The sequence below is a fragment of the Phymastichus coffea genome, unplaced genomic scaffold (assembly GCF_024137745.1).
Source record: "Phymastichus coffea isolate CEN01 unplaced genomic scaffold, Cenicafe_Pcof_1.1 PCOF00113, whole genome shotgun sequence".
NCBI lineage: Eukaryota > Metazoa > Arthropoda > Insecta > Hymenoptera > Eulophidae > Phymastichus > Phymastichus coffea.
Window position 1 is genome coordinate 727,371 of NW_026706924.1, and position 24,279 is coordinate 751,649.

The following is a 24,279-nucleotide window of genomic DNA, read 5'->3' on the forward strand; positions in this document are numbered from 1 at the left end:
AAAAACATGATAATTCATCAAATCATCACATTATATAAAAAAGTTCACTTTCGACGCATATCGGTCATCAGCCGACCCATATTTAAAAAGGGAAAGGTCATAGTGCTGACTCTATTAGGCACTGACTAAAGATCAGGTGAACTGCTGCAGAGCTAATTCAGATGGCTGGGAAGCCTCGGGAGTAAAACTAATGAGCTTTATTATTGAATTTCGCCTCTCGCTCGTCTACTATTACGATGTTGAAAGCTTTCTTGGAGATCTGAGAAAACCGCGCGTAATATTAAAGGCGCGTAGTCTAGCTCCCTTTCTGGGTCAGCCTGATAGGATTATGGATCAAACTAGCTTTATAATGAGATATCTTTTTTTATTCAGATGCTTTTTTGCTATTCTATGGAAAAGGTAATATGTTGATCTTAAGAATTAATTCGCTTATTCTTTTCCGAATGATTTTTGTCTTCATTTTAATTGCGAGTTATTATCCACTTTTGCACCCCCTCCCCCACCCCTGGTCAAGCATTCCTTCTTAAAATCTAATACTTTTCCAATAATCGTCTAATAATCCATACGTGCGAAATTTATGAATTTGATCGGGAAAAGCGCGTGAGAGCTCGTCGTCTTTTCTTCTTCGTCGTCGACGTCTTTTCTTTTCATGCTCTCGCGTGCGCGCCTCGTAAATTTAATCCTCCTAGCCGTTGCGCGCCCGTCATAAATTCACGAGGCAAGCGAGCGAACGAGAGCGAGAGATCTATATTAGACCAAATGAAGATAGAGTCTTCTTCGTGTAGGCAAGGGGAATGCGCGACAAGCGATTCTCGATAAAAATCTGAAGCATCCGAAGCTCGTTAAAAATGAAGGCTTGTGACAACGAGTAAATGTTCATCGGCGCTGTAGGAGAATAATCTCTTTTGCGGGGAAGCTTCGTCGTCAAGGACTATTCTCCAAAGATACCTTCGAGCTATGGAAGAGAGTACAAATAAAATTATGGTCAGTGGATAGTTCCACGATGAGCCAATTTGTCGTGGTTATTATTATGACACCTTCGGGCTAAAAAGCATCTTCCGATTGGATAAATTGTTTTCTTAATCAAAAATTCTCTTCGCCGCTTCGGCTACTCGATCATCGCGCTTTCTATTTTCAATTAATATGGATTGATCATACTTTCTTAGCTATCTTTAATTTCAATACGCATTAAAGATCTAACGTTCAATATATTAGAGCTCTGAAATAAGATCCACAAATAACAATATATTTTGATATGAAGATAAACCTTGAACTCCTCAATTAGCCATATAAACGAATGTACTCTCGAAAGCACAATACCATGGAGCTTATCTTGACTGCCCAATCATCGGTTAACCCCATAACTCAATTAAGCATTCCAAATCGAAAAAATGAAAGATCCAGTTCCCAGATCATTTGACGCCGACGACGACCGCCTACGTAATTATTCATGTCATTAATAATTAACAGGAGGAGCCCTCCTCTTGCGAAAGGATAATTAAAGCGAAGTAGCTTTCTTTTTTTCTTTACTTCAAAAAGAAAAGAGGTGAACGATCGCGAGAGGCGTGAACTTCATGCGTCGGAGTATGCGCGGCGGTGAGGTTTGATTGATAAGCGACGTTGTTCTTTCAAGAGTCTCTGAGTTATTCCCTTGAGCCCTTCTACTATATCCTTATATCTTCTTTTTTGCGGAGAGACAAATGTCTTAATTTTTGAGTTGCTGGCAAATATTTTTCTGCTGATATAAGCCGGATATATCTTCTTCTCGCTTTTAGTTCGATGCATTGCCATACATATTTATTTTTTTGAATCTACGTATGATTTTTAAGCACTGTCAATTTGTCGAATTCGATATTAACGCTTAATACGATTCTATTGTAAATTTTTTAAAGATAATAAAAAAACTCTGGAAAGCTTTCTTTCATCGTACGAAATATGAAAATTGATTTGAAGAATTTTTTACCTTATCTAAATTTATATGTGAAATCGCAACTACTTTATATATTAACGTACAGTTATGGCTAAAGTTATGTGAATCCAAAATCTTCCAAACACAGCATTATAAAAAATTTCAGCTAGATTCATTCCCCATTAAGGTTTTCAAGTATTCTATACAGTTATTAAAAATACCTTCTTGCGCTGCTTCTCTCTTTTAATAAAACGAAATGATAATCGTCACGCTAAAGAGTCATTTAATTGAAACTCATAAAGTTAAATAACTTGCGGCGCGTTATAACTATCCATGTGTGTTGCAGGACTTCACCAATGCAGGCATCAAGTACCAGAAAGTTATGATTCCGGGAATGCAAGTGCCGCCGCTGGAGTGCGTAAAAAGGTGAGTGCAAGCAAACGTAAGCATACATTCGTTCGTGCGAACCTTAATTCAAGGCCCCTCTCTGCCTCCACTCGTGCAAATCTCTTCTCAAAGAAAAAGAGGGGAGGCCACACTATCCGCCATAAAATCGGCTTTTACGAGCTGTGGACGCCTTTCTTTTCGCGCGCCGCCCATTAAAGCGTCCAGTTCTCGTGCAAATACTTTTCTCTCGCGAATTTCTTCGACGACGACGACGGCGTAGCTCAAGGAAAATATCGCTTAGTTTGTACATGCCGGATTATCTGTCTTTATTTTCATTCGATAATCTGTTTGTTGCTTTATTTAACGAGCCAGTTTTATGCGGAATAAGGACAGCTATTTCAAACTCTTTTTTTTTGTGAATACAAATTTTCATGAATGTTGCACGTACAATCTGCTCATCGTAATCTTGCTGAATGTTAAATTAAGGTTTGAAATAGCACGAATAGTCCAACCAAAATCTTGATTTTAATAAACAGACTCATGTTTTTGAAGTTTGTACAAATACGTAAGCGTCTCGGAAAAATGTCCAAGTTACGCGCTGTGCGAGTGAACGGAAAACACTCTGCCAAAGTATAATTTACAAAATTCACTGTGGTTTGGCTTTATCTCTCAACATTTCTTACAAAATCCAGTGGCACTTTCACTAAATACCGAAATTCCCTAACTGCATGGTAGAAAATAAGAAGTACCTTCACCTGTAAAGTTCCACTTCTTATTCTCGGGCTTGCAATCACTTGAGCATTCGAATGTATGTACCGCAAATTATGCATACGTTTAATAAACATCGAGTATACGTGTACGCAGTCAACTAAACACTCATCTTACGAGCGTGTGTGTTGTGAATGTGCAAAAATGCACTTGACCCACATTTGCACAACCTCAGTACCTCGCTGCGCCGCGCATTAACAATATTACAAACAACTTACAACCAATTTCAAGTATCTTTGCATAAAACGACCATTGATTATATCAAAAACTTATTAAGATTAGTTTGTAAAACAACTCTTCGTCGTTATCTCAATCGCCTGCGATTCTAATTGGGATTATCTCAAGGAATTCAATTTAAACCTGTTGCAAAATTATTGGACAGTTCAACTTATTATTATTGAGTCACCTATCATACATCAAGGATAATATTCAAATATGCGAATTACTTGATATTTTCCTTCGTGTTTCCAACGGAATAGCAAAGCTTCGTTCAAAAGAAGAAGCCATACGAACTAGCATTTGAAACTCGTACTATCTCCCATGAAATATGAAGTCCGCTCAACAAATAAATGAACTCAGCATAGTGAATTCCTTCTGGCGCTCGGGCAAAAATAAAAACTAACGTGCTAACAAGCGATCGGTAGCTGCGCGTCGTTGTCGTCCGCCACAGGTAGCCATCGGCAGCGTGGGTGCAGGCAATGCCAATCGTCCATCACGATCCCTCTTTCTTTCCATCTGCTCGATTTGCTTCCCATTCGCGCGAGTTTTTTCTTGTTTATCTTGGATTATGCATAAATTTTGCCGTTGTATCGTCGAATCTATATCGTCGTAGAGAAAACCAGATATCCCTCGGAGAAGTTTTACGAGCATGCGTTTCTGAACGCACTGCTATCACGCGACCCTACAGGTTATACTGCAGCTGATTTTCAGAACTATGTTGGCGTAGTGAAACATCAGAAATGCGTTAAGTGTATAGGAGAAGAGAAGGGTTTCGCCTAGAAAGCTTACCGCATTGTCTCGGCGAAGATCGTTAATGATGAGTTCATAGCTTGCCTTCTATTTGCACACTAGCCTAATTTGCAGCCTCGTTAATTCGATTCGAATTTGATTTACCGTAAACTAGTTTTTGTAAATGTTACCAGGAGGAGTAACTCGAATAACGTAAAAACGGTGTACAGTGCAAAAATGACTGTCTCTCATTAAACAAAGGAGCGCTAGGCGACTTCACGGCGCATCGACGCGTGTGAATAGCACATACATGCGCACGCGCGCGTACTGGCTCACGCGAATATTGAGTGTATGTCTCTGTCTGTCTGTGTGTAACCTTAGCATGCAAAGTAGATCCCCGTGCCCATGTCAGCTAATTAACCGTTTGATTTTACATGTCCGTCATCGCGGTTCCGCTTTCGATCATCGTCGTCGTCGGCAAAACAAAGAATATTAATTGTTGCAGAAATAAAATTAGAAGGATCATTGAATGAATTGTTGTTTGTTACCTCTGTCTGTCTGTCTGTCTGTCTGTCTGTTTGTCTGTCTCTCTCTCTCTCTCTCTCTCTCTCTCTCTCTCTCTCTCTCTCTCTCTCTCTCTCTCTCTCTCTCTCTCTCTCTCTCTCTCTCTCTCTCTCTCTCTCTCTCTCTCTCTCTCTGTCGCGTGTTCGCGGGCGTTTGGTAAATGAGTCATTAAAATCGAGTGCAAAGTGGATAGTATATCATGCGGGTAAGAAAAAAAATAAAAAATAAACCTGGTGCACGAGTATGATTGACACGCGACGCGCGACTTATGTTGAAATTGAGAGACGTTAGGTGCAGGTATCTCTCGCGTGTGCACCTCACTCTAACAAGGTATTCCCATAAGGACGTTAATGAATATTTCAAATATTAATTACTTATAGTATGGCATGCATTGATTGCTAAACAAAATGCTTAGTGCGGCGATCGAGTTTTATTTGTTTCGTATGAAAACTTTTGAAATATTGTTATTTTTATTACGACAGTGTCTAAATGTCTGTGGTATTACGGAACTACACTTGTAAAATGAAAATGTTCGTTTCTCCAGGCATGTCACTTAATCTGGTGTTATTTTCTATCGGTGAATTAGTAAGATAAGTGCAATGACTTCTTCATGTTGTGAAATTCTTCTTATTGTCGTCTTATGATCAGCATTTTGATAAAAAAACTTAAGTAAGTTAGCAAACACTCTCTTCCGTACACAAACAAATTAGTCTCGCGAGAGTAGTACACGTCGCGTGAAAAAAAAGAAGCAGCGTAACCCTTTCACGGTAGTCTCGTAAAGCGTCGCATTTGTGTCGTGTGCTCGTGGCTTAAAAAGAAAGCTTCGCGCGTTGCACACTACTCTTACGAGTCTCTCTTCGGTTTTCCCACAACGAGAGACACGGTATACATTTTCTCCCGTATTCTGTCGCGACTATTTATTTTGCAAAACCTAGCACATGAGAAGACAAGAACGGAGCCTTTTATGCCATTCTTGAATATTTACGTATTTGGTTAAACAGTAATTACAAGTGTATCCTTGAAGAAGCACGGAAATTTGATATCGATTGCACGGTGACGCGTCAACACCTAATTTCCCGTGGAGAATGAAAGAAAAATTTCCTATATAAAATTAATTTATCGCCCGATTTACAATTCATATTGCCCGTAAAAAATATATTTACTTTCGCCGAGCAGCAGTAGTTCTTTCACGGATTGCTTCACGTTTTTAATAATAGCTCGCGCGGCTAAGGCAGTTGACGGAAAAATAAATGAAAAAATCACCGACCTTTCTTCCTCTTCTACGTAATGCATGCACATTCCGCACCGGTGCTTCGTTCAGATATATATTTCTCTCTGAATTTTTCAAAGACAGCATACCACTTGTTTACTAATTAGTTTCAGCTTAGAAAAAAGGGATTTTTACGATCAGCGGCAACGTCAACGAACTCTCCTTTCTAACTAATCTTTACCTTAAATGATTCACGTATATTAAATGAGTCGATGCGCGCAGCTGCAAGAGTCAGGGGCCATTTAGCGGTTTACGTCTAAACGGCGCTTCCCCGAAGAAGTTGCTAAAGTCAAGTCTTGGGGACAGAGGGAATTAGTATCACTTAGAAGTTTGAGAGAAACAGAGCTGCTGTTGCTCATCTGTGAGAAAACATCTCCAACGAACATTCCGAATATTTTCTTTTTGGAAAGCCCATAAGAAAAGAAGCAATTTGAAGAAAAAAAGGGCGCATTCTTTTTATTTAGTATCCGCGAAGGAAATGCCACCCGAGTTGCGAGAGTCAATATGCATCAGAAACCGAACCTTTGGAGTTCTGTGACATAGAGAGAGTGTCGCGTGCGATGAATCACCGACTCTTGCAATTGCAAGCAGAGAGCACATTACATTAGGCGCACGTGCCAAAGCGTGTGGGCGTCGTGGCGCCTCTCCATCGCTCGCACTCGCGACGTCTCTATATCGTTCAAAGAAAGCGGATACGTTGTAAGTATAAAATGGCCCCGAGAATGAACGGGAGAGGTGCGAAGGTTATATTCAACCGACTGTAGTGTGGGATAGTTTGTGCAAGATGAAATTTTTTTTTTTATAAACCATCAATCTCGTCAATCTTTTTTGGTTTTATGGATGGATCATTATTCATAAATGTCGATTTCCTCGATGATTAAAGAAATCCAATCCGTTAATTATTTTTTTTATCGAGTTGTTTACTTCTTGATTAATTCCTGAGCTAATTTGTTTTGACGTTTATGGATAGAATTAAAAAAAACAGATTTCTTAGCTATAAAGTGTTGTTCACGTAAGATTGATTTAGTAGCTGAAAAAAAATCAATTCTTCAAAAACTCATTTTCGATCTCAAATGAACAATCTACAAAAAAATAGACAGACACAATGATTCCCTATCAAAACATTGATCCAACGCACACAATGAAATCTCATCAACGCACGACGTCATAAGTTGCAGCAAATTAATTCGCGAGAGAAATCTCTCTTTCAACCAATTAATTCAGTATACTATGCTACGTTCACTCACTTCTCTCGACCCATCTCAAATATTTTGACGCGAGCGATTGTGGGTGGTAACACACTCGACGCGCTTTTGCGTGTGGAATTTCGTGCCCGCAGCACGAGGTTTAATGAGGGGGAAATGGCAAAAAGTGTCCCTTTTTCTTATCTGCTCGATAAATTTGTTCGCGCCAGTGCTTATCTTGTAGTCTCATACAATTAAGCTAATTACGCGAGATCACCCTCGATAAATATGTCGATTTTTATCATAAGCACATTCGTAGACTTATCTACCTAAAAAGAAAATCAAATAAATTTCTTGTCATATAAGAGTCTCACAAGTAATCGACGAAAGAATGTGACCGAAAAGATTTGAGGTGAGAAGGTTTCAGGGACCACCCGGGCTGATCTCTTCATTACGTAAATTCTCATTCCCTTCGCTTCATTACGCGCTATCTTGGTGCATTCTCATTACAGAGTGGCGTCTAAGCCAAATAAGGGCTAAAATGTCGTACTCTTTCGCGGCCTTTTATACTTATCGCGATGCGATCTAATTTAGATTAAATTTCGAGATTCGTATTTCTTGATGAGCATTTCTTTCACGAATAAATTCAACAGCTTTATTTAAATTTCCAATTGTTTTTTCACGAACGTACATACATCGTAAAATCATATGAGAAATTTTTTATAATCACACTATTGACTGCGTCGTAAACAGTCTCACTGATTTTCCAAATAAATTTATTCAAAGCGCACACCCGATAAATGTATGAAAGTATGTCAATGACTCTACCGCAAGTGATTCGACAGCTCTCCATTTCCATTGGTGTTTCATCGCACGCGCTTTTCCTACTTCACCATTTGATTTTTAACTAAACCGCGTTGCATCACGAAAAAAAAATAAACTCTATCAACCAGTAATTCTACATTATGCCAGCGTCCGACAATCTCTCGCGCGGAAATCAAACATCTCAGTAAAAGTAACAAAGGTACGGGAGGAAGGTCAATTGAGAAACGAGCCTGATGTTTGCCAAGTACTCGAGAGCAGAAGATTTTCTACTCGTGTGGTTCTGCCCCTTTGCCGAGTAGATTGCAGAAACAAGAAAAACAAAGGAAAACACCTACATCATAAATGAGTCACAAAATTATCACTTTTTTATTTCGTCCGTCAGGTCTTGGGAATAGGCATACAATTACAATTGTTGTTGGGATTCAGTTGTCCCGGGCATGGTGTAGAAGTAGCGATATTCTCAGATGCAGTCGGTTGTTGCTGATCACACTTATCTGCTTCGTTCTGCGCCTCCTCTGCAAGACTTGCACCTTCTTTCCTTGAATCTTCCGACTGTTGCTGCCCGTCTCCCTTATCTTCACTCGTTGTGTTTTCGTCCGCTAAAATAGAAACATGACCTTCCAGTTAGCAAAAGCGAGCAATATAATGACCTTTTTCTCTTTATTCGCCAGAAACTCACCTCCTTTTGATATCTCATCTTTACGATCTTGCGATGTCCCGACTAGGAAATATATTAAATAGTCAGTTTTAGTTAGAGAATCTCACGATAGGTTAATCGAACAGAAACTTAAACAATATTGGACAGGCGTCACATGTTCGTCAAATTTCTTTGATTCCGAATGATTAGTTTAATTTGGCTTGTGTTTTAAATTAACAATATTAGCTGAAAAGTATTTTTGATACAGACTTTAATGCCAAAAGTCATAAAAAATAAAAAGCAACTAAAAATTAATAATGAACAAAATTCTCTATTTCTCTCTCTCTCTCTCTCTCTCTCTCTCTCTCTCTCTCTCTCTCTCTCTCTCTCTCTCTCTACGCATTCACAGAATGTTGTCTGACTCCCAGGAAAAATCATATCAGTAAAAAAAAAATTAATCATAGGCATGAAAAATAAACGATAAATAAGGCATAGCAACAAGTCGCTCGGTCACGCAGATTACACCCCCGGCCGAACACAACAAAATTAACTGAAAACCTTTGACTGCTATAATGAGACATAAACGTTCTCGACGGACAATACGTGCGCAGCTTTCCAACAGACTGTGTCTCGTCTTCTTCATGCAAATGGCTTACGATAAAGACGACGACGTCGTATGGAAAAACAGGCGAAGCAACAAGCATAACACAACAATGCGTTTATATGTACGGGTCGAAAACATATTGTAAGTCATTAGCTGAGCCTTTCTTTTCTCTCGTTTTTTCTCGAAGAGAGTTCTCTGCTTCCCTCGTTATGATGATTGGTGTCGACACCTTTGTTTTTTTTTTTGAGCGCCCGCGTGGAGAATTGAAATTTATATCGGGCGTGCGAAGATATGATGGTTTCAACCGACGGCGCGCGGGAGCTCCAGCTATTGTTGCTGATGAGACTATTATGAAAACTTTTGCTTGGTTGTGCTAGTATGATCTAACTAGAAGTTGAAGAATCATAAGATTAATAGTTACAATCGATTCGTCGTCGGACAATAGCAAAACCGGCGATCGCTGGGGGTGGTGGTATTGAAATTGGCAACTCGGTAACTGTGACGCCAGCTTCGTCTTCGTATGTTAATACACGCCTGCAGCAGCCTTGCTTTGGTCGTCGGTTTAGTGGTTCATCATTTTGTGTCTGCGGCGAACTACAATTCTTTTAGATGTCTTTTGAAGACATAATTCGTCAACGTCATATCGAACTAAATTTTTTTTTGATACGATTAAATTGTCAAAAACAAATGTATAAATAAATAACCATTTTAGGTTATAAATACCTACGTTTCATGAGCATCATCATTCCTCAACGAAGCAGCCTTATCCTTCGGACAATTGCACATTCTTACTGAACTTAGTTATGAAAAATAGTTTCACTTGAAATTTTGTCGTACTTTATTTTTATTTTATTTTTTTTAAGCGGGTAATTATCCGAAAGGATTGGGCGTTGACATCGTTCGTCGCGCCACAAGGAGGCCACACAGAGTCGTACATCAAGGTCGCGGACGCGACGCGACAATGCTGACAGCCGATGATTGCGCGCACTTCACGTTGCTGATTAATGCGCTCCGCTTGTTTACGAGCTACGCTGCTGCTGTTTACTTTCGTTATTATATGAGCCCGGAGTTTTGTCTCGGATCTGCGATTCTAATGCCGCAAGATATAAAGATCCTTGGCAATCTCGTAGTGCGTGTATATTGATCGATGCGACCTTCGTTCAAATGACTGTGACACATTATTTACTCTCTCTTCCTCTCCTTGTCTCTCTCTCTCTCTCTCGAAATAATACCATGCAAATCAATTTATGTACGTAAATGTAAACACCAAATCGAGTTAACATATTTCAAGGGTGTAAGATAAATTAACATGTCTTTAATGTTAAATATTTACAGGAGTGTTTACATGACTGCAATATAAGTCATTCGATTATTAATTTTAACTCGATCGAAACCAATTATTTAAAAACAGTTTTATTTAATCTATCGAGAAATTATTTTTGATGCACAATATCAACAAATGTTGTTTAAAATCTGTTGTCGACATGTTTATTTTTGACAATTCAGTAAATAGCACCAGACGCTGAAGAAATCGTGTAACTTATAACGAGGAATAAATTAAAAGGTAATTGTACGATATTCTACAGTTATAAGAAACTGCGATTTGTACTCAAATGTGATATTCGGTATCTTTTTTCTTTGCCCTTTTTTTGTTTTAGTTTTTTTACCATTTTTTGTCTCACTTGATCATAGCTTTCACGATATGAAAATTCCTTCAGTGACGAGTTTTTCGGACGGAAAATTGTTCAAACGTTAGCCATCATTACTCATCGATTACGGCTTTTTCACATCCAATCAATATTAACTTCCCACTCGAGAGAGTAGAAAAAAACAAAAGCATTAGATTTATATTGTCAATGACTTAGACGCGCACGAGGTTCTCTCTCTCTCTCTCTCTCTCTCTCTCTCTCTCTCTCTCTCTCTCTCACAGATCTCATTACGGCTTTCGTCATGAAACGAAGCCGCGCGTCATTACCTTTTTTTTCTCAGCCCGCGCGCAGGTATGCGAAGGAGTGAGTTAGTGGTTATAATCACGTTAGACTAATCGCTGCTGTAGGGGGTTGTCCGCAGCAAATGAAAGGGGGATGAGAGGGCGCTAAAACGGCCTATTAACGGCCAATTGGCTGTACCGCCACATTTCGTGCTCTCTCTCTCTCTCTCTCTCTCTCTCTTGGCTCGCGCCGAAAAATGCACCGGTGCTGTTCTTTGGCTCCCAAAGTCTTTTCTTTTTACCCCAAGAGTTATGAACGATGATTAATTAAATGATGCTTGTGATTTCGTTCGGCTCTTTTATTTTTTTTATTTATCGTCTTCTCCTTTTGATTTAAATGTACGTGCGAGTTTCTAGAAAAATATGATTAAGCAGAATTATGATTCTTTTATCTGGATCATTAATAAAGAGAACACGTGTATAATTAATTAATATAAAACGATTTGAAGTATCCAAGTGTTATTAATACTATAATTTAAATTCTTTTATTCTGATTCCAGATTTTTCAAAGCCATGGAAATGTTCACAGCGGAGTGTGGTGAAGGTTAGTATCGCACACCTTTTATATATTCACGGAGTAGACTACCAGCTCTGAAAAGTCCTGTATACTTCTCATCTTCAGCCACGCATGCACATACACACATACACATTGGTTTTGTACGCCTAAAATAGTCAGAACGATTCGTTCTGCTTTCGTCGGGTCGGAAGATCGATCGATCGTTCGTAGCTCATCGATCATCTAAACTTCTGTGCTGCGCGCGCGCACACACACTCGATGATTGACGAGTGTATATCTCGTCTGCGTGCAAAAGTAAATTGTCCGTTACAAAACGACAAAAGAACAACATTCATTTACCAGAACAATTTTATAGCTATCATTGAATATGCATATAACACACGAAGAAACTAGCCAGGCATATTCCTCGTGTATATAAATCCCGCTATACAAAAGAAAGTCATCGGTACATAGGCTGTTGCTTATCGAGGTTTTCGAGTTCTAACGCGACACCTTTCTCCATTAGCTGTCATTTGTTTTTTCGGTACACGAGCGCGAGGTGATTTTTTCCTTTATCTCTCTCGTTCGGGGTTTTTATCGGCTTTCGGTGCTTGAGGTTAGAAGTTATTTGACGGTCGATTATGCATACCAGTATGTAGGATATCAGGATAAGGTTTTTCGGCCGACTATTAATAATGAAGATAGAATATAAAACTATATGTAGCACTATAACTTTTCATTTATGTAACGATTATCCACTTTTTTTCCTTCTTCTTCTTTCATTATATTGAGATAATATTTTCGTGCAAGGTAAATTCCCATTGATAAACTTGACCCATCAACATTTGTAATTAGCCAGAAATAATATTTACTTGGAAGATCAACTAATACACCACAATTCTATTGCGTAATTTCGTTGTTTGTTTGATTTATAGCCAATCGTTGTCTCGTTCATCATCACGTGAGTCCAATTTAAGCGAGCGCGAACCTTGGCGCCAAAGGATTTTCACGAGTTGCGTTCCCTGCTCCACAGGAGTCGTATGCACGTTAACGCAACCGACGCCATCAATTAGCGCTGCCTTGATTAATCCCGATATTCGCGCTGTGCGCCACACGATCTTATACAGCAAGATTATTTACAGACCAAAAGCTTCGACACGTAATGCTTAGAGAAGCTATTCTTTTTTTGGTCTTAGTCGTGAAGATATATACGTAGAGAGAAATCCGCTGACCTCATATTCATGTACAACAGTGTAATAATCTTTTATTGCATCAGAGAGCTAAGTAAACGTCAAATAGATTGAAACCCTACACCTCTCTCAAAAAAGGATGTGCCCGAAAGAAGATTTCATTTGTCGGTGCTTGTAGAATACGTGCCACGACATAGTGGCGGGCAGATTTCGCATTCGATAGTACACACTTAAGCTGCCATTTCGGGTCTGTGTGGCGTATGCAAAAGTTGCCGAGCGAATGGAAAAAAAGGAGAGAAGGAAACGACCTCGGAAAAATAGACGACGTATAAAGAAATAAAAAAGCTGACGCGCGTGCGAACGAGGCCAGTAACGTGGATTAACCGCTGCATTTCGTCGGGTTGCGACCCCTTTCTTCTTCTTTTTCAGTTTATTTCTCAAGGCCAAAAGTCTTCTTTTTTCCATCAACTTCGTCTTTAAACTGCTTTGTTCCCAATAGTTTTCAAAGTTTTCCCTCTGAATGGAGTTTATTGTTTGATTTCCGTTTTTAAAAGTTATTGGTAAATAGAATTTATCAGCTGTTTGTCGCGAAGTCACGCGGCATAGCATCGAACTTTTTCTGAACTTGCAGATGCGATTGAGGAAAAAAGTGTCGTCGATGGTTCACTTTGCCGTGTGACATTGGGATGTTTGAGTGCTGACGGAAAAACGATTTTGAATTTTAATTTTTGGAGATGCGTATTCTTAATAAAGAGCTTGCAACGCTTTTTTGCTCGAAGACGGAATTTCAAAATCCATAAAAGTGGCTGATTAATCAAATAACACACCACTCTTCTTCATCAAATTTCATTATCCCTTCATTTTCCGAAAAAAATGTCAATCTATGTCGATTTCCTTTTAACGAATTCCGCAAATACAAAAAGGTTCATCCCATTCATGAAATAAGTGCACATGTAACTTTATGCGCTCACTTTTACTTCTCTCCGGTTATTTCTTTTTTTTTTCTCGTCTCTTCTAAAACATTCACCAGTCGTACTAAAGCTGTCGATCAATAAAGCAGCTGCTGTGGCCTGGCCGTATTGCTTCTTAGAAACAATCAACACGTGTTTTCTGCTCCCTTCTTTAGAGTGTACTATATGTAGGTATATGTACGTGTATATAGATGTACCTATGCAGTTACTTCTGAACCCACGCGATGTCAACGTTTCCCCATTTCCTCGTGCCATATTCTACATGGCATTTCATTGAAGGATCATGACGGAAAATAATTTTCGAATTATGTAAGACAGCGTCATTGCGTCTTGTAAATTATTATAGCCTAAAATCAAGTTATTTTACTTGAACTCTCTTAACAGGACATTCGCGAGAAGCTCGTAGCAAAAAGGATGAAACTTGTTAAATGTTTCTTGAAATAACAAGAATACTTTGCGTGCGTGTAATACAATCTCATCCGCAGTAGAGTTCCTCTTAAAAAGAACTTCGCCGTTCATTTAAACCTAAAAGGAAATACGGATAGTAGGTAAACGGCGCCGCGCGTAAGGCGAAACATTAAGTTCCAATTAGAATAAGTAACCGATATTAAAGATATTTTATGCTTGGGGCAATTTAAACTTCACCACGCGCATAATAAATGCGACGGATAGCTGCGGCGAGGAACCATACAAAGCAAAAAAAAGTATTTATTTATATTGATCTTATTTGCATGTACCGCGCGTATTAATCATCTCACACATTATATAAACGTTCACGCCCGATTCTCTCGCGCCGACCATTTTCACGCTCTCTCGGCATCGTCAATTACCGGGGAGCCCTTCTTCGCGAGGCAGAATGTATGCATTTTCGTAACAGAAACAAAAAATCAACGGCAGAACCAACGTCATTATTACTCTTTGAGGTTGTTATCGGATATTTCGCTCGGAAGAAAGAAATCAGGTCTCTCTCTCTCTCTCTCTCTCTCTCTCGCGTTCTTTCTTCGTGTATATACGATAATAATAACATCGCAACAAGCAATATTGTACCTTACTGGCCTCGCTCGATCGCTGAAGTATGTAGAGGGTCAGGGGTTACATGGCACCGCGGCGGACGAGGTCGATTGAGAGTGTATGTATCCCGGATAACTGGTCGCCACGCAAACGGCGACACAATACCCCCTTTTTTCTCTTTGCGCGCCGAAGTCGCCGCTCTCTCATTAACTTTTTCGCCCTGCCTCAAAAAAAATATGATGAAATGTTAAAGGATGCGAGAATAACAGCCGCAACGGTGAAGTTTCCTAATCGATGGCCGTTTCCATCGCTAAATTGACTTGATAATCGATCGTATATATGGCATGAAAAAAAATCTGGACAGTTAACGTGTGAAAGTGTGTTCGGTTCAGCGCATTCTTTTTTACTTCATCGTGCTATATAGATCGAATGTCTGACTTCATTAATTTAAAGGATTGATTGTGGCCTAATTTTGTAAGGCGATATGTATGCTTACCATTTCGTCGATGTTAAAAATACACGTACGGGTAATGAATTAGATTTGAAGAGGCAACATTACTTAAAAATGAATGTATTTGATCCCAATTGACCATCGTCAGTAATAATATGATGGACTTGTTTGATATAAAGACTTATACACTAATTCATCAACATTTCTGGATGTTTCAGATGAAATAATAGGTGTTCACTGTACTCACGGTGTTAATCGATCTGGTTACCTGATATGCCGGTAAGGAAAAGTTGTTGACTCCGTATACAGACGCAAAAAAAACTGTATATCTAATGAATATTTGTCATCGCAGGTTCCTAACGCAACAACTGGGTTGGTCACATTCAAATGCTTTGAAACGTATGTGTGAAATGTCACATCTATTTGAGCACTGAAGTAAATTCGAGAGATTGCTTAAAGCAGACCTGTTTTTTAATCTGATTGCAGATTTTGCCGAAGCTCGTGGTTACCCAATAGAGCGGGCTACATACATTGCCGACTTGAAGCGACAACCAGTTGGCACGAAGATCGACTTGAGCAAAGTCCAACTGAATGCGCCAATCAAATTACCCAAACAGAGACCAAACATGAAACATCTTGGTCCACGTCCACCGTTCCCACCGATGACTCCACCAGGGCCACCAATGCCACCACGTCGTTTCATGAATGGCGCACCATTCCCACCTGGAGCACCACCCGGCAAATATGGCCCACCGAGAACACCTGTATTTGGACCTCCACGACCTCCACCACCAATGGCTGGTCCTCCACCAATTCCACGTGGTCCACCTATGTTTGGACCTCCAAGACCGCCACGGGGTCCGTTCGGACCCATGCCGCCACCACCACCTGGACCTATGCGACATCATGGGCCTATGCCACCCCCACCACCAGTACCACCAGGTATGCGTATGCCTGGACCTCCTAGGCCGCCTCCAATGGGCCCTCCAGGCCCACCACCACGACCACATCCTGGTATGACGTCCAGAATAGGCCCACCTGGCCCTCCTAGACCTCCACCACCACCACCTATGAGAATGATGCCACCAGGCAAAATGGCGCCACCAGCGCCAAGGCCCAATACTCGGGCTGCCAAACAAATCAGGGACCAAGATTTCACGGCTGATGTTTTCGAAGAGAATTTGGCGGCCAAACCCACGAGGGCCACTCGTAAGAGGCCTTATCCAAGAAACTGACGATAGCTTGATAGCGACTATTATACCTACGGTACAACTCGTCGTGTATATGTGGAGACGCGTCTGAGGAAGAGAGTTTTATCATGAAAGAGAGTGAGCAAGGCAACAGCACTATGAATTTCTTTTCTTTTCTTTTAATAGATTATTATCGAGACTAATCGGCCTGGGCGTGTCACTCAATGTTTTTTCCTTCCTACATCCCGACTTTTCCTTTTCTTTCTTTCTTCTTTTGTTTTAAGTAGCACGACTGTAAAAATTTATTTGATGCATGTTTGTTTTTAGCTTTACCTCAGTATTCACGCGAATTACCGCTTATGTAGGTTTATATACATAAATACATTTAGACGAAACGGTAAATTTCTGTTGCTCAATTTTTTTTTATAGTCAGTTTCCCTACATCCGTCTCGCAACAAGTCAGTTTATAACATTATAGTAAGATGTATGTTTTTTTCCTTCCTTAGTTTCTACGAATACTTATGTACAATGACCAATACCATGTTAAATATATAATATTATTGTAATAATAATTAATGACGATACCTCAGGTATCAACGATTTTCCACCTATTATAATTTAATGAATTAATTATACATATATAAATAAAACCTGTGTCCTTATACCAATATTTTTGTGTATTTTTAAATACATTGTATTGTGAGAAATAAGGCTACTTTCATTATCATGCCGACAGTTACGCGCGTCGGGATGATTACATAGTGGCTGTATAATTTTGGAAAAGAAATAATCGAATCAAGTAATAAAATGTTCGTTCTATAAATTCCAATGGTCACTTGATTACCGTATCCCTTACAGTCTCCTCGATCATGAATAATATTATCATTCGGTTTGTAAATCATACACAAGAATATAATTCGTTCGATACCTTGATAGATGCTAAGGTGTATATATATAGTCTGCAGGTCACGTCTCGACTAATTTAATAGACTAGCAACTTAATCCACCGCAACGCCGAGTGCACATTGAGCGAGATACAATCTTTCTCTCTCTCTCTCTTTCCCGACGATGATTTCATTCCTCTTAGCGGGAGCCACACAACAATGGTTGCGATGAGATCGTAATATAAAGTCAATGTTTTTATGATCATAGAATCTGTTGCCTTCTGTCCCATATTAATTGGCGAGGAGTAGTTAGTCGCGTAAACACGCGAAGTCAGAGGTCAGCCTTCTTCTTCGTATTACACACGCGTAGGAGGTGCTCAAACATCTCTTCGGCCATATATCACAATCTGCACGCGCCGCGCCGTGACGTCGCAGGAGAGAAAAAAAATTTCCTCGAATTATTTACGACGCTCTCTTTCGTGCATATCTCGCAAAGCTTAATTATTTATTGTCCCATTGAGAGACACGCGTGAGATTTGCCAATGTATATATATATATATATATATATATATATATATTAATTTATGTAAAAATTAAAAGCGAGTGGAAAAGCACGCGAGAGAAAGAGGGGTATATAAAGTAAGCTTCGGATCTTCGTAAATCAGCCAACGATATCTCGCAACTTTTGTCCCGATATATATCGAGGGAAAAGCAATCGCGAGTGCTGCTGCTGCTGCTGCTGCTGCTGCTGCTGCTCGCGGATGTATAAAAGCGAAGGGAGTAAGAGTTTTCCGGTGCAACGCACCAGCGCACCTATCCCCAGCAGACATTAGATTTATCGACGTATTTTCTTTTGGCCGAGAGCTATACGACGACGACCCAAGAGAGAGAGAGAGAGGGAGACAGAGAGAGTCTCGGCGACGACAACGCTTTTGTACGCCGATACTATATACGTTTGGGTCGATCGCGATTTCATCATTTCTCCGATATTGCCTATTTGCTGAACGATTGTGCGTGTGATGCTACCGATTCAAACGCTCAGATGGGATATATGATTTTCGAGAGAAAAACAGGACTTAATGGAACGTATTAAGGCTTTGATTATTTTTTTTATTGGAAATGTTGTGGCGATGTACTTGGAGATAGAAATGTCCTACTCTTGCGTTATAATGGATTTCATCCGATCACCTCAAGAAAAGTTTCGTTTAACTGATTTTTTGTTCAATTTAACTAGCCACAATTCCTATTCCTTCACAGTGAATAATAAACTGAATAGAACGAAAGGAGACAGTGGAATCATTAAACGGTAAAGCCCGCCTAATAACCATAATTCGCTCTCAAACACTATAAAACTCTCTCACAAGCTCCACTCAAGCTTTATTATAATCGCCCTATGAATTCACAGAAACTTTCACTATTAGTACCGCTTTCGCGTTACAGAAACCATCGCTCGTAAATCTTGCTATACAACAAATAAAAAAGCAAAAATGGATCGTAGAGCTATGAAACTGAGAGAGAGAGAGAGAGAGAGAGAGAGAGAGAGAGAGAGAGAAAGAGAGAGAGAGAGAGAGATGCATGGCAGTAGTCTGCGGTAGGTCGCGAAAAAGGTGCACGCAGGCAGAAGCCGCAGCAGCGATCGTTATTGTGAGATGCTTTTTCTTCGAGGGGCCTGTCGAACCGAGTGTATGCTACAATTAAAACTCGATGATTATGCCCGCGGCCACTGTGCTTTGTTATATAGCTCTTTTTCTCTTCTAATTCTAAGCTTCAATGCTTAGATATCACTACTCCGACGTTATTTATGTGGCTCGAGATTGTATAGTAACCGCTTACTCGTTTTCATTTTTTTGGGCAGAACGTACATTTCTTCAATTCCATTATACCGTAACTATCCCGCAAAAAAAGTATCTAACGGTACATTTCCCAAATCAATAGATACGTATCTACGTACCCGGTCAGGGGTCAATCAGTACGCGAACAGCATGCATAATGTCCGAAGGGATCGTCGAGGAAGAATTTTTGTTGCTGTTTTATTTTAAAAGCGAGAGAGAGAGAGAGAGAGAGAGAGAGAGAGAAAGCGCGCGCATCATAACCGTCTGCGGAATTTCGCTGTGGGGCGTTCATAATGCGCTCGGCAGCGGCCTACTTAGCGATCGGCTCGATTAACATGCAGGTGATTAATAGTCCCAGGCCCGAGCGAGATCTAATCGCGCGATATTTATTGCCCTTTGCGCTTTCGCTCTTTTTCTCTCTCACTTGCTACCCGACCACGATTCGATTGTATCGCCATTTATTTTTCGGTGATCCTTTTTCATGCTATGCGACATTTGTCTACCACTCGTGCCATCTTTTGCTATACGCGCAACAATACTTGTGAAAAATTTGAGCAATGACCAATCAATTGGAATGAATTTCAAAGACAATTAGCAATAAATCAAAGATCCTGGGACGTATGAAAGTCAGTCGGCAAACATAACTATTGATTCGGCAGTTGAACGACAGGAGTGCCGATCATTTCATTACATACATTCAAATATAACCTTCTATTATATCTTATATGAGCTTATTCAATCAAATATCTGTATGTTTTTAGCAATAGAATAACAAGTCTCTTGAACGTTTTGTGATATTATACAGTGATCTTTAAAGATATAATGGAGAAAAATAAATAATTAAACGAATCTTATCAGCCAGAGCAGACTCGTAGACAACTTATTACCATGATCAAACGAAGCCAGAAAAATAAGTCGCGGTCTCGCAGCAATAAAGAACACATCCTTAAACGTTTAAAACGCAACGCACATTCTCACTTGCACGTCACTGCAAGGATTTGCCAAAAATAAATGTGTTCCTTCTCTCCTTCTTCGTCGTGCGCCGCGCGTATATAGACATACTCACCGTGTATGCGTACGTGTTGCGTCAGTGTAACACTGGCGCCGCATCCGTCTGCTACTACTCCCGCGAGAGCGGGTATCCTTTAAAGGACGCTCTTCTTTTGTGCGTCATAGCACCGTAGAGTTATCATTGTTTCTCTCTCTCTCTCTCTCTCTCTCTCTCTCTCTTTCCCATTCTTCCTGCGATTGACAATTTCGATTCGTCCTTTTCGTTCACTGATTTGATAAACCACGCAAAGCGTCGTCATTGAAAACTCGACACCGTGCCCGTCAACTGGAGCACTTCTAATCCTCTGCGCGCACATACGTGCATTAATAATGCTCTCGCTGTATAGCGCGTGGTTCGCCGCTAATCCGTGTCGAGTATCCAAGTTGCGCAAGCAATTCGTACGTACGCGCGCGCGCAACTTACGTAACACACTCGCAGAACGTATTGGGAAGGAGTCCACTTGCGGGCGTCTTCATCGCCAAGCGCAGCAAGGTGGAGCGTGTGCGCGGTGATTTACGCGCCATCGGGAAGGGAGGAACGAGGGAGAACAATGAGCCGATAATTAAGAAGCCGTGTAATTACCGATTATCGTAGACTAGCTGCCAGCTGTCCGGCTCGTAGCTCGTGTCTGCTGTCGTTGGAATCATTTTGCCGTGCCTCCTAAGCTGGGCTTTTGTATTAACTTGTTTTCGCGAAAATTGTATTGTGCGCACTAGATCTAGTCACACTTTCCGAGAGCATACGCCGTACAGTTACGCGCGAACTTATTCTTCTGCGTCGTTTATCTACCTTCGCCGTTCCTTCTTTATCGCAAGATTTTAATACTCGTGGTTTTTTTCTCCCTTCTATCTCGTGGCCTTCGCTTTCTTCACACTTATAAATTCAGTTGACCGTTCAAAATTACGGTTTTGACATGTGGTGAAAGTATCGTAAATACCATTCAAAAAACAGTTATTTTTTATCGACTAAACTGATGCTGAATATTTTATTTGTACGTATCTATAGTTATAATTGATTTCAAACTTATTAGGTAGTCTAAGTATCATACTAAACATTTATAATGTGTAAACCGACTGTGAAATAATTGTCAACTAATTCGGTCGAGTTATAGATGAAGATTTGCAGCTTTTCTCCGATATAATTATCAACTTACGAATGTACACTGTAGACAGATATATAAATCTAATATTATTTCTGATATGAAGTAAGTCCAACGGAAATGTAAAAGAAGAAACTGCATTAACTGTCAAGACCGCCACGCACAAGGAAGAGAGAGAGTGAGAGAGAGGGAGAGAGAGAGGAGGAGGAGGAGAAGAGAAGTCAAAGTGACGGGGTTGAAAGGCTCTCGAGGACGTTATCAGATTCGCTCGCGGAAAGAAACGTTTAGTTAAAGATGTGTGCTGTCGCGCGCCTCCTTCTCCTCTCTCACTAGGCGCATAAATGAAATCAATTTCACGGCGCCAAAGGCCGTTCGATGGCACTGCTCGATAAGCGTAAGTAAATATCGGAAGAATGTCTACCGACATTCGGCGCTTAATCAATTGATCGACAACTTCGTCTGATAATTCACAGCCTAGTCAGCTATCTGCTTTAAAAGGGAAAAGAAAAAAGCACTCGCTTCACATCTCTTGCAATTAATATAGCTGAGAATGAACTGTCGCTTGGATCCTCTTCTGTTCCCCGTGCGTCTTATCGCTGCGTCTTATCGCGACACGCTTATTAGGAACTTTATTAGGTAGCTGAGGATGAGCCAGTGGTCCGCCAGCTCGGTTTCGCGCGAGCTTTTTTATAATAAGCTCACCAAGGCCTTTTTCTCTTTTTTTTATTTCATTTTTCTTGAATATCAACCGAGAATTCTTCAAGATATCATCTTAGATTTTGACTTCCGAACACTGCCAAAACATTATTAAAATCTCTCATTTTTTCGTATAATAAAATGTTTGAAAATGACGTTGTTACCGGTGAAAAGACAAAAAGAAAATAATAATTTAGAATTTGTCATCGCATGATAAACGAGTAATTAATTACATGGTAAAATATACGGAGCGGGCGAGCGCGCGTGCTCTAACCCTTGTTATTCCAGTTTCGGCCCGTGGCGATCGCAGACATAGAAGTATTTCAAACTCGCGCGCTTCTTTTTTCTCCTCGCGGGGTGGAAGAGCAGTAGGAGGGCGTAAAAGCAAAACCGCCGAGAATTACGTGTAATCGATACATAACAGTGTTGGCTTTCTTCTTTCTTTTTTTTAGTTAAACTCTTCCTTTTTTCGGGCGGGTTATGGTACTTTGCGTGCGAGCGTAACGAAGAATTCCGTATCGCAAAGTGTCTGCGGAATGTGACGCTATGAACCTCTGCATTGACGCGTATAAGAAAAATGATAAACCTTATTGAAAAATGGCAATTGGGTAAAATAATTATTGCAAAGTATCACGCATCAACGAGACCATCGCTAACAAGAGGGAAAGAGAGAGAGAGAGAGAGAGAGAGAGAGAGAAAAGCAAAGAATCGTTCGCTCGTAAAAGTGAGTATCGCAATTTTTCAAGCGATGGCACGGGGCAAATTACAGAGGTTGTCTCGCAGGCACGTGCGCGCACGTATATATATCTCTTGATGGCGCGCATATCACGTGTATAATATGGCACGAGCTGCATAACGCAGCATTAGCCGAAGGTACTAAACGCGAGCGCGTGGCAGTGCGTCTCAGTGTGGGAAGAGAAGGCGAAAAACACAGTCGGCTCCGAATGTTAATTGTTGTTTAAATTTATGACAGGCGCGCTGTTCTCTCGCTCGCTCGCGGCCAAAACAGCATCCACTCGAATGAGCTGACCCATTCATTTGAGGAGCCAAGAGCGGCTTTTATATAGAAGGAAACGAGCTCGATGATTAGCTTGCGCGCGCACGAGAGAAACGAATATAAGGTATACAGAGGATGATGTCTGCCGAGTAGCTACGGTAGTGGCGAGCCAATTATTATTTTTAAATGAGCTCTCGATTTGTCCAATTTCCTCCAGCTTATCACGATACAGCTGTTTTAAGATTCTTCATTGGTCCTGACTTTTAATGCTTTCCAATACATTGATTATTTCCTCGACCAAGAATGTCTATTGAAAAAAAAAAATGATTGGTATCTTTTGCTATGAGAGCATTTACCATCGTTATTCTAACTACAGATATAAGTAGATTATCGAAAAGTGATTTCATCAAAATGAATAAGTAGATAATTTAGTCGCGAGATAGTCCGTCAGTAAAGTATCTACCAAGTAATGAAAATCCAAAACTTATGGCAGCTGATTATCTGGCAGCTTCAGCGCGCACGAGATCATTGAATAATAAATACAAGTAAGTACATAAATAGTGGAATAGATCAGGCGTGAATGACGAAATCACTGGTCCGCGCGATTGTCGCGCGCGAGCGCAGGCATTCGGTGTGTAGGTATATCAGAACACCTTGACGATAGATACGCAGATTTACACTTGGTTGCTTGATAGACCGCGCGCACGCACGCTCGCCTGCTCCACATATTCTCTCTTTTTCGCGCCTCGTAAACTGCATTATAAGTTGGCTGCTTTATTATGCGTCGCGCTAATTCATACGATTGTAATGTAGGGAAGGAGTTACGAGTTACTAGTCTATTAATTGTGTAATTTGTTAGTCAGTGAAGAAATGCACACTGAACAAGTTTGGTTCTCAAACGCAATCGTTGGTACGTACAACCAAATGCATTTGCATCGTCCCGAGTAATTCCATGTCTTGTACGCATGCAATCTTTAAAATTATTCCGAATATTATAGATCATAGCAGCTGCATAGGCACACACAAATTTATTCGATTTGATTTGCTCATAGCCAATTCGTTATTTTACAACGCTGTTTATTTAGCGAGTGCTTCTCTCTCATGAGAACAGTATTTCTGTATGCAGTCTGCTAAATATACCCAAATAATATCATTTGCGCAAAAGTTTCGTTAATGCATTTACTCAACGTGCTGATACCCGTTTGTGAAACATGATTGATTGCGATCAATAAGCTCTTTCAACGCCTGGATAATTTCAATAATTAAAAACCATTTGAAATAGTCAAACGAAAATATGCTTTTATCTTCACGAGTCTTTCTCTCTC

General features: G+C 40.3%; 1 protein-coding gene across 4 annotated transcripts in view; it reads left to right on the forward strand.

Moving 5' to 3' along the window:
* The window catches only part of LOC131670650 (uncharacterized), a 92,016-nt gene extending 74,842 nt beyond the window's left edge, over positions 1-17,174 (forward strand). For all 4 annotated transcript variants that reach the window (XM_058946415.1, XM_058946413.1, XM_058946414.1 and 1 more), the window contains 5 exons: positions 2,256-2,335; positions 11,587-11,630; positions 15,424-15,484; positions 15,558-15,604; positions 15,692-17,174. In XM_058946415.1, the coding sequence (XP_058802398.1) occupies positions 2,256-2,335; positions 11,587-11,630; positions 15,424-15,484; positions 15,558-15,604; positions 15,692-16,440 (981 nt within the window). In that variant the 3' untranslated portion in view covers positions 16,441-17,174. The remainder of the gene's footprint in view (positions 1-2,255; positions 2,336-11,586; positions 11,631-15,423; positions 15,485-15,557; positions 15,605-15,691) is intronic.
* The last annotated feature ends 7,105 nt before the right edge of the window (positions 17,175-24,279 follow it).